General features: G+C 42.4%; 1 protein-coding gene across 2 annotated transcripts in view; it reads right to left on the minus strand.

Moving 5' to 3' along the window:
* Positions 1 to 6,819: 6,819 nt before the first annotated feature.
* Positions 6,820 to 26,432, minus strand: part of LOC117410099 (collagen alpha-2(VI) chain-like) — a 30,852-nt gene continuing 11,239 nt past the window's right edge. Inside the window, exons 12-29 of one of the 2 annotated variants that reach the window (XM_034016502.3) lie at positions 26,130 to 26,192; positions 25,401 to 25,463; positions 25,215 to 25,268; positions 24,607 to 24,642; positions 23,929 to 23,991; positions 23,635 to 23,697; positions 23,093 to 23,155; positions 20,884 to 20,946; positions 20,063 to 20,113; positions 19,679 to 19,714; positions 19,312 to 19,374; positions 18,984 to 19,046; positions 18,346 to 18,381; positions 17,397 to 17,442; positions 16,193 to 16,345; positions 15,627 to 16,079; positions 15,202 to 15,240; positions 6,820 to 8,819 (exon numbers count right to left, since the gene is read on the minus strand). In XM_034016502.3, coding sequence (XP_033872393.2) covers positions 8,212 to 8,819; positions 15,202 to 15,240; positions 15,627 to 16,079; positions 16,193 to 16,345; positions 17,397 to 17,442; positions 18,346 to 18,381; positions 18,984 to 19,046; positions 19,312 to 19,374; positions 19,679 to 19,714; positions 20,063 to 20,113; positions 20,884 to 20,946; positions 23,093 to 23,155; positions 23,635 to 23,697; positions 23,929 to 23,991; positions 24,607 to 24,642; positions 25,215 to 25,268; positions 25,401 to 25,463; positions 26,130 to 26,192 — 2,016 coding nt within the window. In that variant the 3' untranslated portion in view covers positions 6,820 to 8,211. Of the gene's footprint in view, positions 8,820 to 8,852; positions 11,463 to 15,201; positions 15,241 to 15,626; positions 16,080 to 16,192; positions 16,346 to 17,396; positions 17,443 to 18,345; positions 18,382 to 18,983; positions 19,047 to 19,311; positions 19,375 to 19,678; positions 19,715 to 20,062; positions 20,114 to 20,883; positions 20,947 to 23,092; positions 23,156 to 23,634; positions 23,698 to 23,928; positions 23,992 to 24,606; positions 24,643 to 25,214; positions 25,269 to 25,400; positions 25,464 to 26,129; positions 26,193 to 26,432 lie in introns of those variants that run through there. The other variant, XM_059032036.1, reaches the window with a different exon arrangement.

Consider the following 26,432-nt stretch of genomic DNA (forward strand, 5'->3'; position numbering starts at 1 on the left):
CGAGTCAAGTCGAGTCATTTGAGCGCAATGACTCGAGTCGTGTCGAGTCATGAAAATTGCGACTTGATTCTGAGTCGAGTCATTACAACTCTGAGTGATGCACATCGATCATATCCAGTCTCATTGGAGAAGTGCAATGCGTCACCTTGCAGGGTCAATGTGAAGTGCAGCATGGAAATGTGAGGGAGCCAATAGGAAGCGAAGGACTGCAGTAGTGAATGACAGGCACAGCATGGTATATGCACAGAGACGAGAAAGCTGGTGGAAACCCTTCTGAATTAAGTCAGATTGCGCAGGGCTTCTTTGGAGTTAAACGGATGAGAAAAAAAGAATTCAGAAATATGATTGATGAAAACAATACTCCTTGCTCCTTTGAGTAGTTCAGTAAAAAGAAAACACAAAGTGAGTTGCCCAGATATGTTGTCAGGATCCAGTAATGAGGACGGCTGATTGAGGATGGAGATATAAAGGTAATCTCTAATCGTCTTTGTGGCGGAGTGTCCCGACCCTATATTTATATGTGCACTGTGTTTTAATGATTTGTATTATTGTTTGCGACGCGGATAAAAGAGCCGCATATTTGTTATTGTTTTTATATTTTAAAAACCTTGTGAGGTGCGTGACTGATCAGCTAGTGATTTATTTAACTAGCTGACAGTCACGCATCCTTATTAAACTCGTGCAGACGGTGACCATCTCCCGAGTTAATTCATTGATTAATTGTTGCTAATCGGGAGATGGTCACTGTATATAAACCTGCAGCTCTACCCTCGGAGAGGGTGTATTAGGAGAGAAGAAAAAAAAAAAAAAAAAAAAAAAAAAAAAACCCCACTAAACTTAAAAATAACTGCTAATTGATACTTATTTGTTTATTCCTATTTGTTTGGCCAACATGCCCTTTTGTTTCTGTCTTGTTTGTTTAAATCTTTTCGTTTATCATTTAATAAATCCGCTGAGCGCCGTAGCGTTCAGCTTCACCATCGTCACTCATGGTTTTGTTTCTGTTACTTCCTGGTCCGTGACGTCACCTCACACGCCACTCAACGACAGCTCGGCCACAGTCTTGCATCGGCAGTCCAATTTATTAAAGTGTCAGAGAATGAAAGGTAAAATCAAATGATACCGCATCAGTTGGCATCAGGTCAGCCTAACCCTGCCATCTTGTGAGGTATGACACAGGCCCGGTTTTTGGGATGGAACCGCATAACAGTCTCGCGTTTTGATTGGTCCATGTCTGTCACATGAATATGTCGTCACACAAGTGGAAAAGCTTGCAGGCATTTTTAACATTGTGATCAGAGAGAGAGAGAGAGAGAGTGATCTGTTTTCCACAACCTTACCATTAAAATATAATGTGGTATTACGCGGTACTGATATAACAAACTATGGGGTAATTACTTTATATGAATTATCATGTTGTGCACGAATGTAAGAATTGGCTTTCTGTAATGGCGTACTTTTTAGCATATATCTATAATCGTTTACGCGATATATTTTAATATCAGATATATGTCTTCCACACTATTACAGTTTTGTTAGAGGATGTATTAGTTTAGATCTAATGTAATCACAGTTGTACATATAGACTGCCCATGTTTTCATTCACGTCCCAAATTCTGGCCGCTTTGGTTTTTAGATAACGTCCCAAATTCTGGGCCGATTTGGTTTGCAGATAACGTCCCAAATTCTGGGCCGCTCTGATAACATCCCAATTTCTGGTCTGCTCTGGCTTTTAGATAACGTCCCAAATTCTGCATTTTCGAATTCAAGACAGTTTTTAAGATATTCTGCTTAGCTGACAGCCGAGTTTCTAAGTCATGCATGCACAGTTTACCATAAACTGGACCGCTAATTCATTTAAGAGTAACCCTTAGTACATGAATCAAAGTTAATGTATTTTTTACTCTCCCCAGAAATCTTTTTTTTTTTTTTATGAAAAAACAGGAATAAAATGTAAGTAAATAAATAAAAAAAAAAAACGTATTTATTACATGAAGAAACTACATTGCACTGAAATAGATACATGACAATTAATTAAAGCAGTCGTTTTCTTTTATTAAAGGCTAATATTAAAACACATTTTTGGGAAGGAACATGGTATTCCAAAAAAAGGACATCTCATTTTCTTATGTAACGTCCATCAATATATTGAAGTGTTTCAGGTTCTTTTTGAACAGAAATAAGACTGCAACTGTGAGTAGATGAAGGCCGTTTATTTTGACAATAATTAAATAATCACAAAATAAAATCATAAAGTGAGGGAAAGGAGACTGGGAGTCGACAGTGAAAATAAATGATTGTAGTAATTTTTCTTTTACCCTACCCTTCCCAGTCTTTTCCCCGCCCCTCTTTTGCGCAAAACCTGAACTCCAATTTCCCTCCACACACGTGTACCACCATGCAACCCCTGCACGCATACACCCACCATGCAACCCCTGCACGCATACACCCACCATGCAACCCCTGCACACATACACCCACCATGCAACCCCTGCACGCATACACCCACCATGCAACCCCTGCACACATACACCCACCATGCAACCCCTGCACACATACACCCACCATGCAACCCCTGCACACATACACCCACCATGCAACCCCTGCACGCATACACCCACCATGCAACCCCTGCACGCATACACCCACCATGCAACCCCTGCACACATACACCCACCATGCAACCCCTGCACACATACACCCACCATGCAACCCCTGCACGCATACACCCACCATGCAACCCCTGCACGCATACACCCACCATGCAACCCCTGCACGCATACACCCACCATGCAACCCCTGCACGCATACACCCACCATGCAACCCCTGCACACATACACCCACCATGCAACCCCTGCACACATACACCCACCATGCAACCCCTGCACACATACACCCACCATGCAACCCCTGCACACATACACCCACCATGCAACCCCTGCACACATACACCCACCATGCAACCCCTGCACACATACACCCACCATGCAACCCCTGCACACATACACCCACCATGCAACCCCGGCACGTAACCACCATGCAACCCCTGCACCCAGTGGGGGACACTGCTGCTGTACCCTTGAGCAAGGTACTTTACCTAGATTGCTCCAGTAAAAACCCAACTGTATAAATGGGTAATTGTATGTAAAAATAATGTGATATCTTGTAACAATTGTAAGTCGCCCTGGATAAGGGCGTCTGCTAAGAAATAAATAATAATAATAATAATAATACACCCACCATGCAACCCCTGCATGCATGCACACACCACCATGCAACCCCTGCACGCACACACCACCATGCAACCCCTACACGCACACACCACCATGCAACCCCTACATGCACACACCACCATGCAACCCCTGCACGCACCAATATGCAACCCCTACATGCACACACCACCATGCAACCCCTACACGCACACACCAATATGCAACCCCTGCACACACACACCACCATGCAACCTCTGCACGCACACACCACCATGCAACCCCTGCACGCACACACCACCATGTAATCCCTGCACGCACACACCACCATGCAACCCCTGCACGCATTTACCCACCGTAGCAATTCTTTGCAAAATATATTTTCGGGTATTCAGCCCAATTCATGTCTATGGCAGTGTTAAAAAACACATTTTCAGTCATATCTCTCGAACCAGACCACCTACAACCACCGTTCGAAGGGTTCTAGACCAGCCTGAATGTAATATGCCAAGTTTCGTAGCAATTCTTTGCAAAAAAATATTTTCAGGGTGTTCAGCCTCACTCATGTCTATGGCAGGGTTGAAAAACACATTTCAGGCATATCTCTCGAACCCGAGCACGTAGAACCACCATTCAAAGTGATATAGACTCAGGGGAGCACCCCAAACCACCCCCTAAAACGGTGTGGTGGTTCACCAAAAAACTCATGTCATGACGAAAAAATTCACTTTGCTAAGCCGTCCTGGCATCTGAACCATGAAAATGGTGACTCCTTGTGTGGGGCCCCGCCGCAAAAAAAAAAATCAAGTTCCTAACCCCCACAGAACCCGAGATACGCCCTGTCAAAAATGTCCAAAAACTAGCCTTTTCGGGGTCATATCTCCATGAGCCCGGGGCCTAGAAACTGGGTTGAACTTCCTAGGGTCATGTCTGGGGGCCCTCTTTCACAACAAATTTACACATTTTCAGCATGATGGCATGGCAAGGTTGCATTTCCAATAGCTTTTGAGCTCCAGGTTGGCAAAAAAAGTCTAAACTGGTGTCCTTTCTAGCTGGGGACACGTCACTTGGAGGGATCGACAGGGGACCTGAGGTGGATCTCCGTACCGATTTTCAAGTCTCGGGGACCCCCGGAACCCGAGATATAGCACCCTAAAAAATGTCTATGGGAAATCCCATTATAAAACCCCTTTGGGGCAACGCCCACCATCTGGCGGTGGGGTGGCGTATGAACCGTGGCCGATGTCTTTCTTTAGCTAAGACCCTTGTGCACGCAAAGAGTGCCCTTCAGAGTTCGATGGCCCAGGGGTCGTGGAGATACGGGTATGATAAGAGACCACCCCCTTCCCTATGGCAAATCCCATTATAAAAACACCATCGGGGTAAGGCTCGGCCAATGGCGGTCGTGGGTCGTACGAACTCGAAGGAGCCCATTTTCTTTAGCTAAGACTGTTGTGCATCTAAAGAGAGTACTTGTTGGCCCAGGATTTGTAGACCCATGGGGTACGACAGGAGGACACCCCCCCCCCCGACCGCGTTTTCCTATAGCAAAATACATTAAAAAAGACGCGAAAAAAAGCACTATATACCCTATTCTTTAAAATATCACTTTGCAGTGCAAATTTGAGGAACGCAAAATGGTACTGCAATTTAAAGGCCTGTAGTGTCAGACTGGCAGTCCCTAACTGATTCAAGTGTTTTTGGAATGATTCCTACAAAGACTGATTTATAAGAAAAAAGAGAGATTGACAAACAGCATTTTGCTTTATATGCAGAAACTACAAGAGGGTGTCAAACAAGCTGTGAATGTCCTAGGAGGCTACAGAGTACCTCTGGATAAGAATCCAAATGCTTGCAGTAACTGTTCTTAGATGTACGAAACCACTGTATCGCTGTATAACTGTATACCCTATAAATATCACTTTTTATTGTGTATTTGAGGAACACAACCAATTATAAACTTAATTTGAATTGCTGTGCTATCAGAATATCAGTGTATAACTTTGCTGGGTATTGCAGTGTATGCTGGGTTTCAAAAGGCCTTCACTTTTACAAAAGGCTGTCAAAATTAAAAAAAGGCCGTCAAAGTTACAAAAAAATAGGTGTGCTCCTAACCCAATACTTGTCTTTTTAATTCTGTGCATCCAAATACTTGTAGTTAAAAGTTTTAAGAATTAAGCCTACTGTATGTTGTTAAGTCCTAAACAAGCAGTTTGTCACCCAAATTTATTAAATAAACAGGGGGGGTGGTCATCAGATTATTCTCCATTTTATTGTAACTGAGATACCGTTCAGTTGAGCGAAAATTGTAAAGGGGTACTCGAGCTGAAACCTCCAGATAGAAGGGGTACAGTTTCAAAAAAAGGTTGCAAACCCCTGACCTACAGTATAAACTATCGGGAATAGATAAGGGAAATGTTGACTAATACAATACAATAGGATTTATTTGAAGTTGTTGAAGGGCACTGGTCTCTTAAACCCAGAAGTTCTGATAAACCCCTACACCTCACTATATATTGATGGACATTACATAAGCAAATGAGATGTCCTTTTGTTTTTTTTTTTGGTATACCATGTTCCTAAATGTTTTCTGGGAGAGTAAAAAATACATTAACTTTGATTCATGTACTAAGGGTTACTCTTAAATGAATTAGCAGTCCAGTTTATGGTAAACTGTGCATGCATGACTTAGAAACTCGGCTGTCAGCTAAGCAGAATATCTTAAAAACTGTCTTGAATTTGAAAATGCAGAATTTGGGACGTTATCTAAAAGACAGAGCAGCCCAGAAATTGGGATGTTATCAGAGCGGCCCAGAATTTGGGACGTTATCTGCAAACCAAATCGGCCCAGAATTTGGGACGTTATCTGCAAACCAAATCGGCCAAGAATTTGCGACGTTATCTAAAAACCAAAGCAGCCCAGAATTTGGGACGTGAATGAAAACATGGGCAGTCTATATGTACAACTGTGATTACATTAGAGATAAACTAATACATCCTCTAACAAAACTGTAATAGTGTGGAAGACATATTTGATATTAAAATATATCGCGTAAACGATTATAGATATATGCTAAAAAGTACGCCATTACAGAAAGCCAATTCTTACATTTGTGCATAACATGATAATTCATATAAAGTAATTACCCATAGTTTGTTATATCAGTACAGCGTAATACCACATTATATTTTAATGGTAAGGTTGTGGAAAGCAGATCACTCTCTCTCTCTGATTACAATGTTAAGAATGCCTGCAAGCTTTTCCACTTGTGTGACGACATATTCATGTGACAGACATGGACCAATCAAAACGCAAGACTGTTATGCGGTTCCATCCCAAAAACCGGGCCTGTGTCATACCTCCATCTTGTGGATGCTTAGTGTACATTGGAACTTGAAAAGCTGAAAACTAGACCAATTGTTTAAAACTCATTATCTTACTGCGACCTGCTGAGGTAGTTTGCTAGGCTTTTTAGGATTTCTTTTTAAGCAACCTTGTCTGGGCTTCCACTGCGTGGTAGTGGTGTGGAAGTTGAGAATGAAAGGGAAAGAAAATGACAATGAATTAACACACAAGGCGCAGAGTCATAACAACAACACAGGACACAATCAGTGGGAAAAACTTGTATTTTTTATTTTACTAAAAAAAAAAATGCACAAAACAGAAAGCTGACTGTGTACATCCTCTTGAACACCTAGGTAGTAAGATGACATTTTACAGACAAACCCCCCCTTTTTTTTTTTTTTAAAGGAATGTTCAACAGACGCTGTTGTATGTAAGATCAGGCATCATTTACTAGAAAAATAAACTGCTTGTCAGCAGCCTGCAGAAACTCTGATGCTGCCACTAGCTTTCCTTTGGTAATTGCCATTCATAAACAAAGTTACAATAAGATGATAACTGTTTACTGTTAAAAGGGTTTTTAATAATATTGGATAGCTGAATAAAGTGAATCCTACTTAGAGTTAAAGTTGCTATATAGAAAACACCCTCATATTTAAAATGTAATGCCAGGATAGGTTGAAAAAATAGTTTCAGATAGGAATCATGGGAGACACCACTTTCAACTGAAGATGTACTGAATAAATGTATTTTCTTCATGTCCTACACATTCTGCATTAATATTAATGAGTTTAAGGATTGCAGTTGTAACTTCATAGACAGGAAACAGGCAATATTCATACCTGCTTGTGCTTGTATTTTATTAAATTTAATTCACTTTATACTGTAATGAACTTTATAGCACCTCTTGCTACTAAACCAATTCTCGAGTTTACAGAATTTAAAACCTCAACATGTTTTTTACATTTCTTAGCAAGGTTACCTATCTGTGTAGTTGTTTTAATTCGTTTTGGGATAAGCACTTTCCTTTCCCTTCCCCCTTTTCTCACCTTGGTGTGCAGATCTCCCACCAGTCACCATCGCGTCTACAGGACTTGACATAGTTTTGTATAGTTTCATCTCAAAATGTTTTAACTCAGAATTTGCAAGTGCATTGTACAGTAATCTGTTTCATGGTATAATTTACTAACATATATTTTATATCTGTATACATGGTTTGCTTTTAAAGACATGAAATTGAAAGATAGTTTACTTAGGAAAACCACACAGAGAGATGGACAACTCCGGAGCTGGACGGCCGTTCTGCGCTGTGTGATGAGATCATTAACTGGAGGGAGGTTTAATGGTTCAATTAAACAATGAACACATTGGACTAAAGCTGTGGCCTGGAGGAAACAAAAACTAAAAGCAATCCACAGACCTCCAGATTACAGGCAAGTGATAGAAGCATACAAGTAAATTCAGTGAGAAACACAAACACATTCTCCAAAACTTCTCTAACAATAGCACCGTAATGTAAAAAAAAAATGGTGTGATTCTTTTTTCTGTTTAAAATTCTTACCCAAGAATCAACAGCTCATAAAAAAGTTACTGGTATGTGAAGAAAGGATTCTGTGTTTATTTCCAATAATATCCCCCCCCACCCCGTAAGAGCACTACTAACAAATCCACCTGATGAAGCGATCGAAGAAGCTGGACCTGGAGAGCTGGGAGAAGGATTTCTCTCGGAAGATGGCCGCCCGATCTCCCAGTCCGATCTGCAGCAGGATGTCCATGTCTACATCGTCGCCCACGGCAATCACCGTGGGAACGGCGTCGACCTTGCGCATGGAGGTGACGGCCTCAGAGAGGCTCTTGCTGCCGGTGATGCCGTCCGTGATGAAGACGAAGGCGAGCTCTGCGTTGCGCCGGGCGACTCTTTGGCGCCCCCCCTGGTCGTTGACGATATTGTTGATGGCGTGGATGATGGCGGAGCCCACGTTGGAGGAGGAGTCGAGGTATTTCATTTGTGCCAGTCTGTCTGCGATGACGGTCAGGTTGTGCGACAGGGAGAAGGCTACTCTCTGCTCGGCCTCGCTGCCGTACTGCAGCAGGGCCATGCGTGCGTTCAGCTCGTCGTCCGCACTGCGGGCCAGGGTCAGCCTCTGCGCCACGTCCTCCACGAAGGTGCGGGCGTAGCGGAAGTTCTCCAAGCCGATCCGCTCTGAGCCGTCCAGCAGGAAGACGATGTCGACCGGGCGCTGAGTGCAGTGCGCTACGGCAAGCTCTGAGGGACAAAAGCACAGTTAGTTTCCCTGCTCGGAAGCATATAGTTGTCTTTAATCACATTTACAGGCTTCATGAAATCAGTCCCTATTCAGAAACCAACAGCCCCGGTCATTGTCTAGCATGTGTTCATTGGTGGGAGCAGCTTTTGTGAAGGACAGCCAAAGCGTGGAGGAGTTTGGAGAGTTGGAATCCTTGCGCTTGGCTCTCCTGCTGTAACCAATCACTGTTTTCCAATCAGTTACATGTTTTTAACTTCTCTGTATTCATCATATGACTTCTATGAAGTGCAGGACTGAAAAATCTACAAGAGCATGGGGACATTTTTTGCTTATTAGTTGAGAAAACTTTGGAAAATCAAAAACACACAAAACATGCAATTGTAACTTAACATTTAGTAGTTTTAACTGTTTGCTCTATGTCCTGCTAAGACATTGTCATTCAACACTTTTCAAGAAGTCAAGCAAAAGAACACTCCAATCACAAAAAACTTTGACCATACAAAGCAGCATTTTTTAACAAACAATGTAGCAACTACATATAAATGAAGCCCATAGAGGAAGCACTGTCCAGTACCCAGGATTTTGCAGATAAATCAGCTAAATCGGCTAACTCAGACCCCTGGTCTGAGATTAGTTATGCCTTAAAAATGAACTGCTTTCTTAAACAGCAATGAATGAAGGGTTAAGAAATTTAAAAAAACAAAATAAAATACAAAACAAAATAAACCACAGGGTACATTCTGAATTGCATTCAATACATGTATTTAATTTGCAGAAGCATGTCTCTTTCTTTTCTGTATTTATTTACAAAGACCATCTACATATAAATGCTTCTTACAGTCACCTTGGACAATTTAACAGATCTGATATGTGCCAGACACTTAGACATTCACAGGGTTACAGCATGCCTTCAATACATTGAAACATTGTAAAATATCAGAGATTATATAGAGATTTTGAATGGAATAGCACTTTGAAACAACGGCTGCAAATCCATATGGATTTCAATGGAATATCTGATGGTCTTGTGATATTTCATTGGATTCCTATAATATTCCATTGGATTCCTACACTATTCCACTGGATTCCTAAGATAGCCCATTGCATTCCTACCATATTCCATTGCAATTCATTACGGATCACTGGCCACGATAGTGTTACGTTTCACACTGAAGTATAAGAGCAACTGTGCAAGTTTTCTGTTTGGTCAAAAATACCTGGAGATATTCCATTGTATTCCTACAATATGAACAATGTGAAGAATAGGTAAGCATTGTAAAGCCCAGAGAGGTAGAGTGAATGAATTATACAAACATGGAAAAAGCTTAGGAAAACTGCAAAATTACACTACAAAACTACACCTCCTAGTAAGTAAACTTTTCTTAGGGAATATTCCATTGCAATGCATTATTGGTACTAGAATCATCATATATAGATAGTGTTTTGTTCTTCATTACTGAATCCTGGGAACAGCCTGAAGAAGACAGACAGGTACTGTATCCAAAGGATTATTTTAAACGAACTTCAACACATTAAAAACAATAGTATACCACAGAATCAACCAAACATTATCATTTCACAGTCAAGGCCACACATTTCCGTCTCTTGTTTAAAACTTACAATCTAACATTATCTGAGCATATGTTTTTTGATCAGTTTAACACACTGCCAGCACTGTGTCTGACTGTAAACCATGCCATTGTCAAACTTTCATAAAATGAAAAAAAAAAGAGTTCTTGTGCATTCCTATGTGATGGCACCTGAATTGACTTTACCTTTATAGCTCAATACAGAGGCAGGTATCTGATTCTCATTCCACACAAGGGGTTGGACAATAATAACATTTTCATTGATTATTGGCTAAAATATAAATTAGGAGTGCAAGCCACTTTCAATTGGTTCAGTATTTTGTCATTTCTTTTTTCCAACGTCCATTTTTTGGTAATACCGAAATTAAGGCTAAAAACCAGAATGATTTAGAGGAATGGGAAATACCATTCAAATGACTAAAAAGACTGCCCTGCTGCCCGCAAAGAGGAGTGGCTGTATTTACCCTTCGATACCTCCAATAAAGTACAGAGGAAGTGGAAGTTGAGGTCTGTATCTTACATTAAATGGCAGGAAAGAAGCAAGAAAAGGGATCAGTAAGTTCTTGGTGACGTATAGCAGTAATACTGACTTGCTTTAGGGTAGCATACCCTTGTTTTTTCAACCAAAAACCATTAGAAAATGTAACTGCTTCAGCAAACAAGACAGGAATACCACAACTATGATTCTGAATGACTGGACTGCATTATAAAGACAGTGAGTATGAAGTTCTGGCTGCCATTGCTGACTAGTTTAGCACATCCCTAGTGCTATATCTGGGTCCCCCATGATGTCCCCGTACACCATTTTGAAGGTGTCAATGAACAGATTGGTCCATTGCTCCCTGTCTTCTCCCATGGTGAGCTTGGCTCTTTGGGCAGTGTACGCCAGGGTGGCCACCACTTTGGGGTAGGAATCGGGGTCCTGGCTCGCCTTCAGGGAGCTTAACAAGTGCCGGACCTCAGAGATGGAGGTGGGGATGGAGTTGGGGTTTGAGGGGTCCTTCCCCTCCTCTGCAGGGGCTGGGTACAACTCATTCCAAGGCTCTGTCCCATCTGCAAGGCAGCGTTAAAACAAGAGTTTAAAGGGGGGGCTAGGTGGAGCCGCTCCTGCTTTTCATCTCTGGAGGCCTGGGTTCTAATATGGTGGCACAGACAGACGGTGGGCTAATTCACTAGCCTCTCATTCCTTCCTTTCACCTCTGGAGGCCTGGGCTCCAATCTGGTGATGAAAACGGTGGGCTAATTCACTAGCCTCTCATTCCTGCCTTCCACCTGAGGAGGCTTGGGCTCCAATCTGGTGGTGAAGACCGACAGTGGGCTAATTCACTAGCCTCTCATCCCTGCCTTTCATCTCTGGAGGTCTGGGTTCCAATATGGTGGCACAGACAGACAGTGGGTTAATTCACTAGCCTCTCATTCCTGCCTTTCACCTGATGTGTATGTGTTGTAGATAGACAATGGGTTTATTCCAGGCCTGGGCTCAGATCTGGAGGGCTAGGTGGTGCAGAAAGACAGAGGTCCATAAAACTGATGTTGTGTATTTCCACTTCCAGGTTTTCTTTGGCTTTACAAGAAGACAAGGTGTTAGAGATGAAACATCAAAACAGGCATGAAGCAGGTTGCTCACACTGAGATGCACTGGTAATGAGACAGCAAGCAGCAAGAGGAATTAAGTTACTATGGGTGTCGTGGTGACATGCTCACAAAACAAAACATAAAAATACGAGGGAATTTCATTCAATCCAACAACTTGCAGGAGAAAAGGGAAGCACCCCTTGCCGCTTGACTACAGCAGACAACACGGTAACACCAGCCCCAGTGGGCTACAGCACAGTCAGTATCTATCTGTAACAAACGCCATTCAAATTTCAGGCAAGCAGTTTCCAGGATGTAGCGTAGCCAGACTTCATGCATAATGATGGTCACCTTGAGTTTTGACTGACATACGGATGTATGGACAGATGGACAAAGACCACCACAATAAACCTGAATGTTTGTCTCCGATAGGATTAGAAGCTGACTACAGAACTCGCTTAACAAATGAACAGCTCTCATTTACTGAGAATGAGACAGCAGGCCTCATTTTTTGACTTATTCACAAAGCAAATGGAAACTCACAGATTAACATAAATTAAGTTCAAAAACAAAGTTCTGCCCCAAATTCTTGGAAAAATCCAAACTTAGTTTGGTGGAGTTCCCAACCACAGTCCTCCAAAACAGTTCCTATTGTATTTTACCTTCTAAACCCCATCTGAAAGTGTAGCACTCACTGGTTATGAAGTCACCTAAGGACTACACAGCAATAGGCAGAGTTGACCCAGCTTCAGGTACGGCCCACAGGGAGCACTCTGTATCCCTAATTTACATAAAGTCGCATTAAATGACATGTGTGCCGTATAAAACTGCTGTGTCTTATTGTTCAGCAATTAATACACAACTACACCAATTACAATTCCCTCCCTGCACTGAAACCAACGTCAATTTAGGGTATCACACTGTGGTGAACCCTTACCCAGTCCCGTGGTGTCGCTTTCTGTTGACTAATTGAACAACCCTCAACATCTTTTAAGGATACATTGGGGTCAAGTAGGTAGCAGTGGTGCTTATCCTCTTACACTTTAGGTAGCTGTTGTAGTCTGTCTATCTGCTCGGCTGGTGGAGCATGCCTTTTTTTTGTTTTTGTTTTAGCACAGCAACAAAGAAATGCACTGCTGGTATTTCAGAGGAGAAAATGCAAAATAAATGAAAATGTCCCATCATGCAAATCAGCCAGTTTACCTCCTAAAGGGCAAACATTAGCAGACATGCTTATATTGTAGACATGTGCCAGTTAAGAGTTCATACATACAGTAACTACTGTGGTGTCAGCCACATTTACAAAATACCATTCAGTACCATACCTATATCTACATGGAATGATATACAAAATAAATGTGATATAAATACCCACATACTGTAGATAAAATGACAATAGATGCCATTACTACAAGGTATATAGGTAAAACCTGTCATTAAGTAAAGTATGCTACTACTGATTCAGGTATAACAATGATTGGTTGTGATGTACGACCATGTTCTGAAACCCCATGGTCTGACAGTGTGTGTGAGCTGAACATGGTTTGGCTGAGGTACCATATACCAAAGCATGGTCTGGCAGTGGTGTAACAAAGTTTAAACAGGACACAAACCCCTGGGTTAGATTACTGGATTTCAACCACAAAGACATTCAAAACATTTACGGAAAAAAAAAACACCTTCTTTTCACAATTATCCATTTAATTGTTAACTGAAATGGCTGCTTATTGTGCCCTGTAGGATTATGCAATAGACATGCAAGGTGTGGCACTATTGGGATCCGCTGCTGTTTAGATTGTCATGGAAAGTAAAAACCCTTCACGGAAATCCCTGAGCTGCATTGAAAATATTTCAATAGAAAGACACTGGGATGTGGGGTAGATGTACTGAAGTGTTGCGGCTGTCGTAATAGTCACAAACCAGTTGCAAATGAGTCAGAAGTCTAGGGTAAAATGTACTAAACAAGCGCAATGCTGTTAGTGACTTTTTATGGAATGCTTTGCGACAGCAATTTTTGTTTGCGGTTCAGACTTTGATGAATATGTAATTATGGGTGTTCCTGCATAAATGGGGTGGAAATGAGGGTTCTCAGATATTATAATGAGATGTACAGGCCAAACTATTGTACTGGTCAAACTATTGTCCACCCTGCATTATCTTGGACCTTTCAGGGGACTGTGGCAGCTGTTGCACTGGCATTTCCTAGTCCACTTTTTCTCATGCGTTGCCAGTAGTGCTCAACGTATTTTTGAGGCGACACTCAAATACCTATTTTTCCCTAAAAGCAGGTTGTACTTACAAGCCTTGAAAACTAATTTCTGTGACATTTCTGGTTTCCCCAACATGTTGGAACTGCACACATGTGGTGCTAACCCCTCCAGCTCATTCTGAGCATCTGTATAGGAATAGCAAAATTTAGCACTGCACCCCTGACTAACTTCAATAACAACTAACAGTATACATTTGGCTTATAGGCTACTCATGATAATATAAATTAGTGGTATAATGCAAAATTTGTTGCTGGTCCCTTTAAATTCGTATTAACTAGAATGAACTATCCTTGTTTAAGTATCATAACTTGTCATGCTCTAGCATGATCATTTGGTTTAAATTTAAAATAATCTTTTATTTGCATTGTACACCTATGTGTACAGTGCAGCAGCATGACTTATTTTGTGTTACCGGTAGCCTACAGGCTAAAGTAAAAAGAAAGTGTGCGAGATAATTATTTCCTTTTACTACTGTACTGTATACTGTATAGGTTTACTGTACAGATTTACATTTTTTACATAATGTAATGTGTAGCCTACCCAAAACACATTAGTGCAATTTCAGCGCAATGATTTATACATTTAAAATATACTGAGCACTATAAATGTATGTGTGTGCGATTTTATTGTATTTTTTTTAAACCTGACACCTCCTTATGGCCGGTTTAGCAAGGGACTACTGTATGATTATGATGGGATTAAACTGCCTTTCATTATTTATTCGAAAAAATGTTGCACGACTCTCGCAATGCTAGAGATCTCGGTAAGAGGATGCAACAAATATTTAAATTAGTATATTGTGGCTCTCTATATAAACATATTTCCTCTTAGTACATACGACAAAATGCATCCCTTGCGAATTGTCGCAACGAAAATGCACATTGCAGGATGATTGCACTGCGACTGGCCCATCTTAATACATCTATGTCTCGTTTGAATTTCCATACCTGTTTTGCAGGGAAGGTCTGGGCAAACAACAAATGGATCTGAAAGAAAAAAGATGAGCCAATGAGATTCACTGAACCCCAAGGCACATGTCACCACACCTGGCAGAGACAATGCGAAGGAGTCTCTGTATGTATATACTTTATATATTTATATACAATCAAGGTAGTGGAGAATAGGTAGAAATACTCTGCATCAAAAGTATAAAGTGAACAAAGGTCTATCGTGAGGCAGTGATTAAGCACATAGTGTAATAAGAAGTAGGAAAATTGATTTTAAACCCTCAGTTAGATCTCCTTTTAAAGGGAGGACCTGATGAAGTTGTTAGTGCTAACAGGAAGTATAATGTATTGAAAAGCCTTGGTTAGCTCGATACTGTTGATGTTGCTAAGAGGAGGTAAAAGGACAGATGCTAAAACTTCTCTACCTGGGCACAGCACCTCCTCCATTTTGTCGATGAACTCCTCAGCCACCAGGTCTGCAAACAGATTCATCCCGGTCACGCGGCTCTGATCATTGCACGCAATGGATTTCAGGCTCTCATCCTCCTGGTGGCGGCTGAACATGTCCCCGATGCCGATGGCGTTGACGATGACGTCCCCGCTGCACAGGGACTGAAGGAGCGTCTCGTCGTCGCGTGGGTCGTAGCGCCCGTCTGTGATGACCACAGCGAAGACCTTGGCCTTGTCACGCTTGCTGCCTTTGATCAGCTGGTCGTAGGCGAAGCGCAGGGCGGAGGGGGTGTAGGTGCCCCCCGCGATCCACTGCAGCCTCTTCACAGCGTCCTTGAAGGTGGCCAGCGAGTCGATGCGCGAGTCGTTCAGCTGGATGGCCTCAAAGGTGTTGTCATGGCTGTACTGGACGATGCCAACGCGAGTGCCTGAGGAAACAAAGAGCCCACGGGTCAACCACAATGTTCCACTTGCTACTCCCAGCTGTAACGGGAGGCTCAGAGTAAGTCCTATAATTAAAGCTGCGTGTCAGTGTCCTGACCTGTATCCGATTTGGGGTCCTTGGCAATGGAGCCCAGCCTGCTCACCACGTTGATCACAAAGTTCTTCTCCAGGGTGAAGTTGGTGAGCCCCACACTCTCAGAGCTGTCAATCACAAAGACGATATCCAGAGCTCCACACCGCTTCTCGCAGTCTGGAAGACACACAGCATTGAAACTGCTCTTTTAAGATCTCCCTTCGAAGCAACTTGTAGTGGCACCAAACATCCTTCACACAGTTCTGACCCTGGTATAAATAGCTTCATACAGTATGGTATAAACCTCTTCCCGTCCTGCTGCAGTATTTTGTATTTTTATTGGTATCTAGAAAGATGCAGCTGAGGTGAGCAAAGGAAACATAAGAACATAAACGGCTCTTCCCTTCCTAGCACACCATTTGCCACTACTAAGGAGATCTAATTTAAAAGGACAGAATCTATTTTTTTTTTTTATATATAAATGTAGTCGTTGCCAATGATTTTACCCCAGTTATCTCCCCAATTTGGAATCGGCATTTGTTTTATTAATCCTGATTCCCCGCTGCAACCCCCTGGTGACTCGGGAAACGGCGGCTGACACACGCGTCCTCCGAAACATGTCCCTGCCTAGCCGTCTTTTTTCGCACTGTTGATCCACAACGAAGCCATCAGACCTATAGTGCCGGAGGACAACATAGATCTGAACGGCTCCACAGCAGACCTGCAGGCGCCCTATCAGCCACAGGAGTCGCTGGTGCATGGTGAACCGCGGATTGCCCTGCCGACCTAAACCCTCCTTATCCGGATGGCGCTTGGCCAATTGTGTGCTGCCCCCTGGGAACTCCCGGTCAAGGTCGGCAATGACATAGCCTGGATTTGAACCTGGGCTGTAGGCTATAGGGCGCATCCTGCACTCCACGCGGAGCGCCTTTACTGGATGCGCCACTCAGGAGCCCCCTAATTGTTTTTTTTAATGTTCAAAGTGTTTTCGATTCTATTACTTCACCTGTGTAGGCTACACCTGCTGAAGCATGGTCTCTTCAATTTTGCAGTACCTTTTAAGTTAATGTATTTTGATCATACAGTATATGGTACCATGACACTTTAACTGGGTTTCTAGTCTGGCTAACGTTGTACACCCTCTTGCCCTGTGTACGTCCTGGCATGTTTTGTGTTAGTCTGACTGCAGAGAGCTGACCCAGAACTCAAGGACCACACAGAAACACACCACAGCATCCACAGGTCTCTCTGACGTAGGTCATGACATCACAGTCCTGAAAGATAACAAGGACAACTCTTCGTTAACTCTAAACTCACTAGATTGCATTGTACTGCATTTCAAAACATTCCTATGCAAAATAGTTTGTAGTGCATTACAGGAATCTTAACTTTAAAACACACACTGTAGACACCTAACTGACATTTTACCTGCTGGACAGTGCTCGATACAACCATCTGACATGTCTTGATATAGTAAGGCCTGAGTCACATAGCAATAACATTACAATGGCAGAAAAGCCAGAAGCCATTACAAATAGAATATAGGCTGGAGTAAAAGCTGGTCTGCACCACTTAAGGACAGAGTGGGAAAGCCCTTCCATGGTGCTGTAGCACTTTGTATTGTACAGCACCTATTTATATGTATGCTACTCTTGTATTATCTGTTTGTATAGTATGCACTGTACAGCACCCTATCCTGTACTCTGTCTGTATAGTATGCACTGTACAGTACAGCACCCTATCCTGTACTCTGTCTGTATAGTATGCACTGTACTGTACAGCACCCTATCCTGTACTCTGTCTGTATAGTATACACTGTACTGTACAGCACCCTATCCTGTACTCTGTCTGTATAGTATACACTGTACTGTACAGCACCCTATCCTGTACTCTGTCTGTATTGTATGCACTGTACAGTACAGCACCCTATCCTGTACTCTGTCTGTATAGTATGCACTGTACTGTACAGCACCCTATCCTGTACTCTGTCTGTATAGTATGCACTGTACTGTACAGCACCCTGTCCTGTACTCTGTCTGTATAGTATCCACTGTACTGTACAGCACCCTATCCTGTACTCTGTCTGTATAGTATGCACTGTAGTGTACAGCACCCTATCCTGTACTCTGTCTGTATAGTATGTTCTGTGTTGCAGGAATCCACCCAAATTCACTTACTGTCAGGCCGGGATCTCCTTCAGGGCCGGGATCTCCCTGTAAAACAAGAGCGAGAGCGAGAGCAAGAGAGAGAGAGAGAGAGAGAGAGAGAGAGAGAGAGAGAGAGAGAGAGAGAGAGAGAGAGAGAGAGAGAGAGAGAGAGAGAGAGAGAGAGAGAGAGAGAGAGAGAGAGAGAGAGAGAGAGGAGAGAGAGAGAGAGAGAGAGAGAGAGAGAGAGAGAGAGAGTTTCAGCTACAGAATGTTAACCACACCCAACAACCCAATTTATAATCAATATATATTCACAACATGCAGTATCATACTTATCAGTGTATCCAGTAATCTATTACTATAGCATAGCTTCATTCTGATATGAAAAGTACTTTATTTTAAAATAAAAGTGTTTTAATGAATTAAATCAAAGCATGTGAACAATCAAGGTTACAGGTCTAGTATAATATGGGATGTGTTGTACCAGTCTACCCCAAAACATTGTCTACTCCCAAAAGCCCCATATCAGGCAGATAAAGACAGATGGTTAATTTTAAACTAATTTTAGGTGTTTACAATGTGACAGGGTTGTTGTACTATATTTAAATGAAGGCAGTTTCAATTAATGTGATCAATAGATTAGATTAATCTGTATAGTTTAAACCCACCGGCTCTCCTGGTTCTCCTTGGGGTGCTCGCGGTCCGGGCTCTCCAGTAGGTCCTGGATCACCCTGCAGGCAACGAGAAACAAGGCAATAAGACATCAAGAAACCAGGCAACAAGATATCAAGAAACCAGCCAATGAGACGTCAAGAAATGAGCCAACGAGAGGTCAAGAAACCAGGAAACGAAACATCAAGAAATGAGCCAAGGAGATGTCAAGAAACCAGGAAACGAAACATCAAGAAATGAGCCAAGGAGATGTCAAGAAACCAGGAAACGAGACGTCAAGAAACCAGACAATGAGACGACAAGAAACAAGCCATTCAGACTCACCGGGTCTCCACTAGTGCCCTTAACACCTGGGGCTCCCTTCTGTCCGTATTCACCCCGAGCTCCCTAGAACGCAAGAGGACAAGAGGAATAGTCAATAAAAAAAGTATCACCTTCATGAATCAGGCTGCTTTCAACAGAATAATTCACACACTTGAGCACTGCTTGTCATAAAAACTAGTATGGTTAAAAGGGTTCATTTTATTTGTTATTTTAAGCAAATTAAGTCAAACTGAATCCAGTGAATCCAGTACTGATTGATTTTAGAAAAAATACCAGTTAACATAATGTGTGCCTCTTTCATACGTGTCAGATCTATGAAGGTAGGTAAGATTTACTGGAATTGTTTTGTAAGCTCCGCTGATCATACCTGAGGTCCTGGGTTGCCTTTATCACCACGATCACCCTGCACACAGAGGGGGGGACATTAACAATGAGGAGCAAGTGCATCTCTGCATTGAAAAACATGAGCTGGATGGAACTGACATTGTACAATGGGACATAGTTAGTGTAGACAGTAAAACAAGTAACCATCGTACCCCTTGCATAGCATAAAAATTACAATTACTGGTGCCAGTACCATGAAAAACAAGATCCCTGCAATCCACATTTGCAGAATGCAGAATAGCAACTTTTACAAAAATGATCATAATGAAAAACAATAGAAAAGCATTTACAAATGTTGCTATTACAAACTCCACTGATATTTGAACCCATAGATGGTAAACATGGCAAGGCGAGTGCCTGACTGTACCGTGGGTCCGCGTGGGCCAGGGTAGCTGAATCCCGTTCTTCCCCTGTCACCCTGCAGAGCACACAGACATCCCTCAGTGTTAGTGAGAGGCAGACAGAGTCAACAGCACAATCTGTCAGCTAGGGGGTATTGATGAATTGGGATACTGCACTTTCTTTGCATGATATATTGGGCCATGTTTTTAAAGTGCTTGCTCTAGTCTTTAATTAACTCATTAATTAATTTTTTGAAAAATGAAAATTCACATTAATGTACAAAATTGAGAAAAATAACTATTTTAGAGTGACTAGGAGACATACAGTTACATTACATTAGATGTTTGATACAAGTTTTATAAAGTCAATTGGTGTATTATAATTGAGGTACTGGTATGTATCTTGACTAGATACTTCCATATATAGTAAAGATATAGTACACCAAATGGTTCTTGACTGACAAATAAAAGTAATTTACTGTATAGCTGGTGTGAATACATCCATGTGCCTATCTCATTTAACCAAACAATCCATCATTAATGATCTTTTGATCTTGTTACTCATCATCAGTCTTGTCTGAAGAATAATGGTACTTGTCAATATTTCCTTTAAGTCTGGTCTTCTATAGCGAGTTATGACCGTGTTCTTTATTTATGACTAACTTGGCCCCCAAGAGCCTCTAGATACCATGATGTTTGTGGTTATTTATTTGGTTTTCTTCTAAAATGCTACACCCTGGAATGGAGTTGAATAAACCCAACTTATACATTAGATCGATGAATTGTTTAATACATTAACCCCCTTGTATAGCTGTAGTCTTATCGGCCCCTCTCTGAATATTTTTACCTTTGGTCCTGGAGCTCCAGGTTCCCCTCTCTGTCCCACATCACCAGAATCTCCACGGGAGCCCTGAAAAACAATTACAATTCAATCATTGCTGCTGCTGTGCTGAATTGTGTGTCTGAATACAAACATCAGCATTCGTGTGGGTCAAGACTGGTCACTTACAGCAAAATACAAAGATACTTCATGAAAATGATTAGTATTTCTAAATCAAACATGAAGAAAAGCTGGTGGTGGAGGATTTGTCGTGTAACATGACATGTTGTAAGAATGGGTTTGTGCACTGGGAGGGGTGATAGCTCTTCATTGTAGTGTAAGAATGGGTTTGTGCACTGGGAGGGGTGATAGCTCTTCATTGTGTGTAAGAATGGGTTTGTGCACTGGGAGGGGTGATAGCTCTTCATTGTAGTGTAAGAATAGGTTTGTGCACTGGGAGGGGTGATAGCTCTTCATTACTGTAAGAATGGGTTTGTGCACTGGGAGGGGTGATAGCTCTTCATTGTGTGTAAGAATGGGTTTGTGCACTGGGAGGGGTGACAGCTCTTCATTACTGTAAGAATGGGTTTGTGCACTGGGAGGGGTGATAGCTCTTTATTGTAGTGTAAGAATGGGTTTGTGCACTGGGAGGGGGTGATAGCTCTTCATTGTGTGTAAGAATGGGTTTGTGCCCTGGGAGGGGTGATAGCTCTTCATTGTGTGTAAGAATGGGTTTGTGCACTGGGAGGGGTGATAGCTCTTCATTGTAGTGTAAGAATGGGTTTGTGCACTGGGAGGGGTGATAGCTCTTCATTGTGTGTAAGAATGGGTTTGTGCACTGGGAGGGGTGATAGCTCTTCATTGTGTGTAAGAATGGGTTTGTGCACTGGGAGGGGTGATAGCTCTTCATTGTAGTGTAAGAATGGGTTTGTGCACTGGGAGGGGTGATAGTTCTTCATTGTGTGTAAGAATGGGTTTGTGCACTGGGAGGGGTGACAGCTCTTCATTGTGTGTAAGAATGGGTTTGTGCACTGGGAGGGGTGATAGCTCTTCATTGTAGTGTAAGAATGGGTTTGTGCACTGGGAGGGGTGATAGCTCTTCATTGTAGTGTAAGAATGGGTTTGTGCACTGGGAGGGGTGATAGCTCTTCATTGTAGTGTAAGAATGGGTTTGTGCACTGGGAGGGGTGATAGCTCTTCATTGTGTGTAAGAATGGGTTTGTGCACTGGGAGGGGTGATAGCTCTTCATTGTGTGTAAGAATGGGTTTGTGCACTGGGAGGGGTGATAGCTCTTCATTGTAGTGTAAGAATGGGTTTGTGCACTGGGAGGGGTGATAGCTCTTCATTGTGTGTAAGAATGGGTTTGTGCACTGGGAGGGGTGATAGCTCTTCATTGTAGTGTAAGAATGGGTTTGTGCACTGGGAGGGGTGATAGCTCTTCATTGTGTGTAAGAATGGGTTTGTGCACTGGGAGGGGTGATAGCTCTTCATTGTGTGTAAGAATGGGTTTGTGCACTGGGAGGGGTGATAGCTCTTCATTGTAGTGTAAGAATGGGTTTGTGCACTGGGAGGGGTGATAGCTCTTCATTGTGTGTAAGAATGGGTTTGTGCACTGGGAGGGGTGATAGCTCTTCATTGTAGTGTAAGAATGGGTTTGTGCACTGGGAGGGGTGATAGCTCTTCATTGTAGTGTAAGAATGGGTTTGTGCAGTGGGAGGGGTGATAGCTCTTCATTGTGTGTAAGAATGGGTTTGTGCACTGGAAGGGGTGATAGCTCTTCATTGTGTGTAAGAATGGGTTTGTGCACTGGGAAGGGTGATAGCTCTTCATTGTAGTGTAAGAATGGGTTTGTGCACTGGGAGGGGTGATAGCTCTTCATTGTAGTGTAAGAAAGGGTTTGTGCACTGGGAGGGGTGATAGCTCTTCATTGTGTGTAAAAATGGGTTTGTGCACTGGGAGGGGTGGTAGCTCTTCATTGTAGTGTAAGAATGGGTTTGTGCACTGGGAGGGGTGATAGCTCTTCATTGTGTGTAAGAATGGGTTTGTGCACTGGGAGGGGTGATAGCTCTTCATTACTGTAAGAATGGGTTTGTGCACTGGGAGGGGTGATAGCTCTTCATTGTAGTGTAAGAATGGGTTTGTGCACTGGGAGGAGGAGTTGCTGACTGTAGTGATGCCGTGGTGTGCACAGTAAGGCTGAGCTGGTTTGTCTGGATTTAAAAAGCTTCTACTCACATTTCTTCCTAAATTGCCGATTTCTCCGGAAGAGCCTCTGGGTCCTGGGAGTCCCAAGTCTCCCTGGAGAATGAGAAGGGAAGGACAGCAAGGAGAGGAAGGGTGAGACTCTCCTTACATGCAGCCAGAGGATCCATCACAAAGTCACACATAGGACCAGGCTTCATTGAGAACTCCCTGACACAACTAACACAAGTGGAAGCTGCCTTATGAAAAACAAGATTCCATTAATTAAAGGGGTAGGTTTTAATCATATAAACAGCACCGGATCATAATACCACTGGTGTAAATCTAGCAACCCAGCTCAATGGCAAGATTCATACAGAGATAAAGGAAAGCCCACTGAAATACATGTCACAGTGCTAGCCCAACAGTTATATAGAGAACAACAGACGGGCTACAGTGAATTACAAGACAATAATGACAAGACCTGATAAATCACAAGATCCTACAGACTGATGCTGAAGCTGTATTGTGAACTGAGCAAAGGCAGGATGAAGAATGCAAGCAGCTGATAGAAAGTGTATATAACCGTGACATACCTTGGCTCCTTTGTTTCCTACTTCTCCAGGAAGTCCCCTCTGACCCTCAGGGCCGACATCTCCCTGTGAAGAGAAGAGGAATCAGTTCCCTTCTCAACTCTCTGGACCCCAAGCCAAGGAGGCTGGTGAGCAGCTCACTGATGGATCCTGAACTGCAGTGTTTGACTTTCTCATGCTGTGTGGGTACAGAAGACCCTCTCTAGGGCCACTTGGCTCCCTAATACAGTGCAGTAAGAAGTCCTCTTCAACACAAAATGACAAACACTTCAAAGAGCAGAGATGGGAATCCTTTACCTTCTCTCCACTTGGGCCAATTGGTCCGGCACCGCCCTTGGTTCCAGGGTCTCCTCTCCGCCCCTGTGAAACAATGCAAGCTGTGACTCTCTTTCACCCTGTAGAGATGGGGCTGCATTTGTTATGCTGCAGCAGTATAGTGCTATGCTCTTAGTAACAAGAAGATACATAGACTACAGTACGCTGATCTACTGGTGATTTAAAGGAGCTCAACTGAGGCATAGGTGGGCTTTTAGTTGCTATCCCCCCTGTGGAATTCAATCCCATTTGATATCAGGAAAGCCAGCACAATCAAATCTTTCAGATCTGGATTGAAGATTTATCTGTTCAATTGTGGTTTTTCATAGCTGGAACCACAAGCTCATTAGGGATTTTTTAAATCTGAATCATGAAGCACACAGGAATGCCTTTGCATGAAGGATGCTACAGTATGTAAGAGGAATTTTGTATTGTACTGCATTGATACATTTGAAAAGAAACTGTCAGACAGGTAAAGTAGTCGTTCTGAAAAGTCTCGTTTTGTGTTGTGATCCTCAGGAGTTACTTATAGCAGGTCTATTGAAAGTCACTGTTCTAGATTAAACTGTTGGTTACTTCGTGAAGTGTCTTCTAGTGCTAATGCACAGAAGATGTATGACAGGTTTGTCAAGCCCTTGCAGAGGTCAAAGGTCACCCTACCGGTTCTCCTTTAGGTCCACCTCCGCCTCTTTCTCCCTGAAAAAACAAAAACAAAGAATAATGAATGTCATGTATTTTTCAAACAAACACATTCATAAACCATTAAATCAAGTCATTAGTGAGAATTCTGGAAGTTGTTTGGATTATTACAATAAAGCCCTGCTTTGTGTGCCAAGCTAATGAAAACTAAGCCTACTCCAGTACATGAGATTTTAGAACATTTGAATGGTAAAAATATGTAAAACAGCTTTGTACTTTCTTTTTAATATAATGCACTGCATTGCACTGTACTGTACTACACTGTGCTGAACTGAATTGTACTGTATTGCACTGTACTGTATTCTATTGCACTGTACTGCACTGGTACTGAATGGCATTGCATTGTACTGTAATACACTGGATTGTACTGTAATACACTGCATTGTACTGTAATACACTGCATTGTATTGTATTGCACTGCATTGTACTGTAATACACTGCATTGTACTGTATTGCACTGTATTGTACTGTACAGAACTGTATTGTACTGTAATACACTGCATTGTACTGTATTGCACTGCACTGTACTGTATTGCACTGCATTGTACTGCACTGCACACTGTACTCACCTGTCTTCCTTTCTGCCCAGGAAGGCCAGGGGATCCTGGACTTCCTTGCTCTCCCTAAAAGGTAGAACAAGGAAGAAAAACAAAAGTGATGGTATATTAAGAATTAGATTTACAATAGCTACACCACATTGATGAAGGGATCTATCACAATTGCATTTACAATAGCTACACCGCATTCTCACTTACCTTCTGTCCTAGCTCTCCGGGGGGCCCAGGGGGACCGTCTCTGCCTGGCCGGCCGTGGTCTCCCTGAAATCACACAAGCAGCTGTTATACCACACCTGACACCTGCAGTGTCTCTCAGTCACGGTCAGTCTCACATAGTCAATGTCATACTTAAATTAAATGTTCACTACACTCTTCCATAGCTTACTCTGACTGAGACCGGATCCTTAAGAGGTGAGGGAAATGAAGGCCATCTTGAAATACTGAGCAGTTAAAATAAATTCTGTAAACGTACATAAGACTGATACAAGCTGAGAGAAGTGGTCTGCAAGCTGAGGAATCCAAAGGGGACCCTGACAACATTCAGTAAAGAGGAGGCGGTGTCTATACTTAGGACCAACACCTTTCTTTACTGAATGGAATTCAACTGAACTGTATTGAATGTTAATGATGTATGCATTTCGTGTATTTATTGAGTCATTTGTTTTCTTACAGTCATTTGTTTTCTTACATCTCTGTATGATGTTTAACACTTTTTTTAAAAATATACTCTATGATTGAGGAGCAGCTCTCCTTTCAGCATACAGATATTAATCCCAGGCTAGATCAGCAAAGTGTCTGTTTAGTTGTAAGAGCCATCGCTATCTAGTGAATAAGTACTGCATACAGGTACTGACAGCTACAAAATCCACTGGGCGTCCAAAACCACTGGGAGTGTCTTGGAAGTGACAGTAGTGACAAGATACAGACCTTAGAACCGGGGTCTCCTTCTTGTCCCCTCTCTCCAACATCACCAGGATACCCAAGAGGGCCCTTGAGAAAAGAAAATACACTGAACAAGGACAGAATCCCAACCATCTATTAGAATGTGATGCTAGTCATGTATTAGAATAGGTTGCTAGTCGTGTATTAGAATGGGTTGCTAGTCATGTATTGGAATGGGGTGCTAGTCATGTATTAGAATGGGTTGCTAGTCATGTATTGGAATGGGGTGCTAGTCATGTATTAGAATGGGTTGCTAGTCATGCATTACAATGGGTTGCAATTCATGTA

The sequence above is a fragment of the Acipenser ruthenus genome, chromosome 10 (assembly GCF_902713425.1).
Source record: "Acipenser ruthenus chromosome 10, fAciRut3.2 maternal haplotype, whole genome shotgun sequence".
In the NCBI taxonomy this organism is placed as follows: Eukaryota; Metazoa; Chordata; class Actinopteri; order Acipenseriformes; family Acipenseridae; genus Acipenser; species Acipenser ruthenus.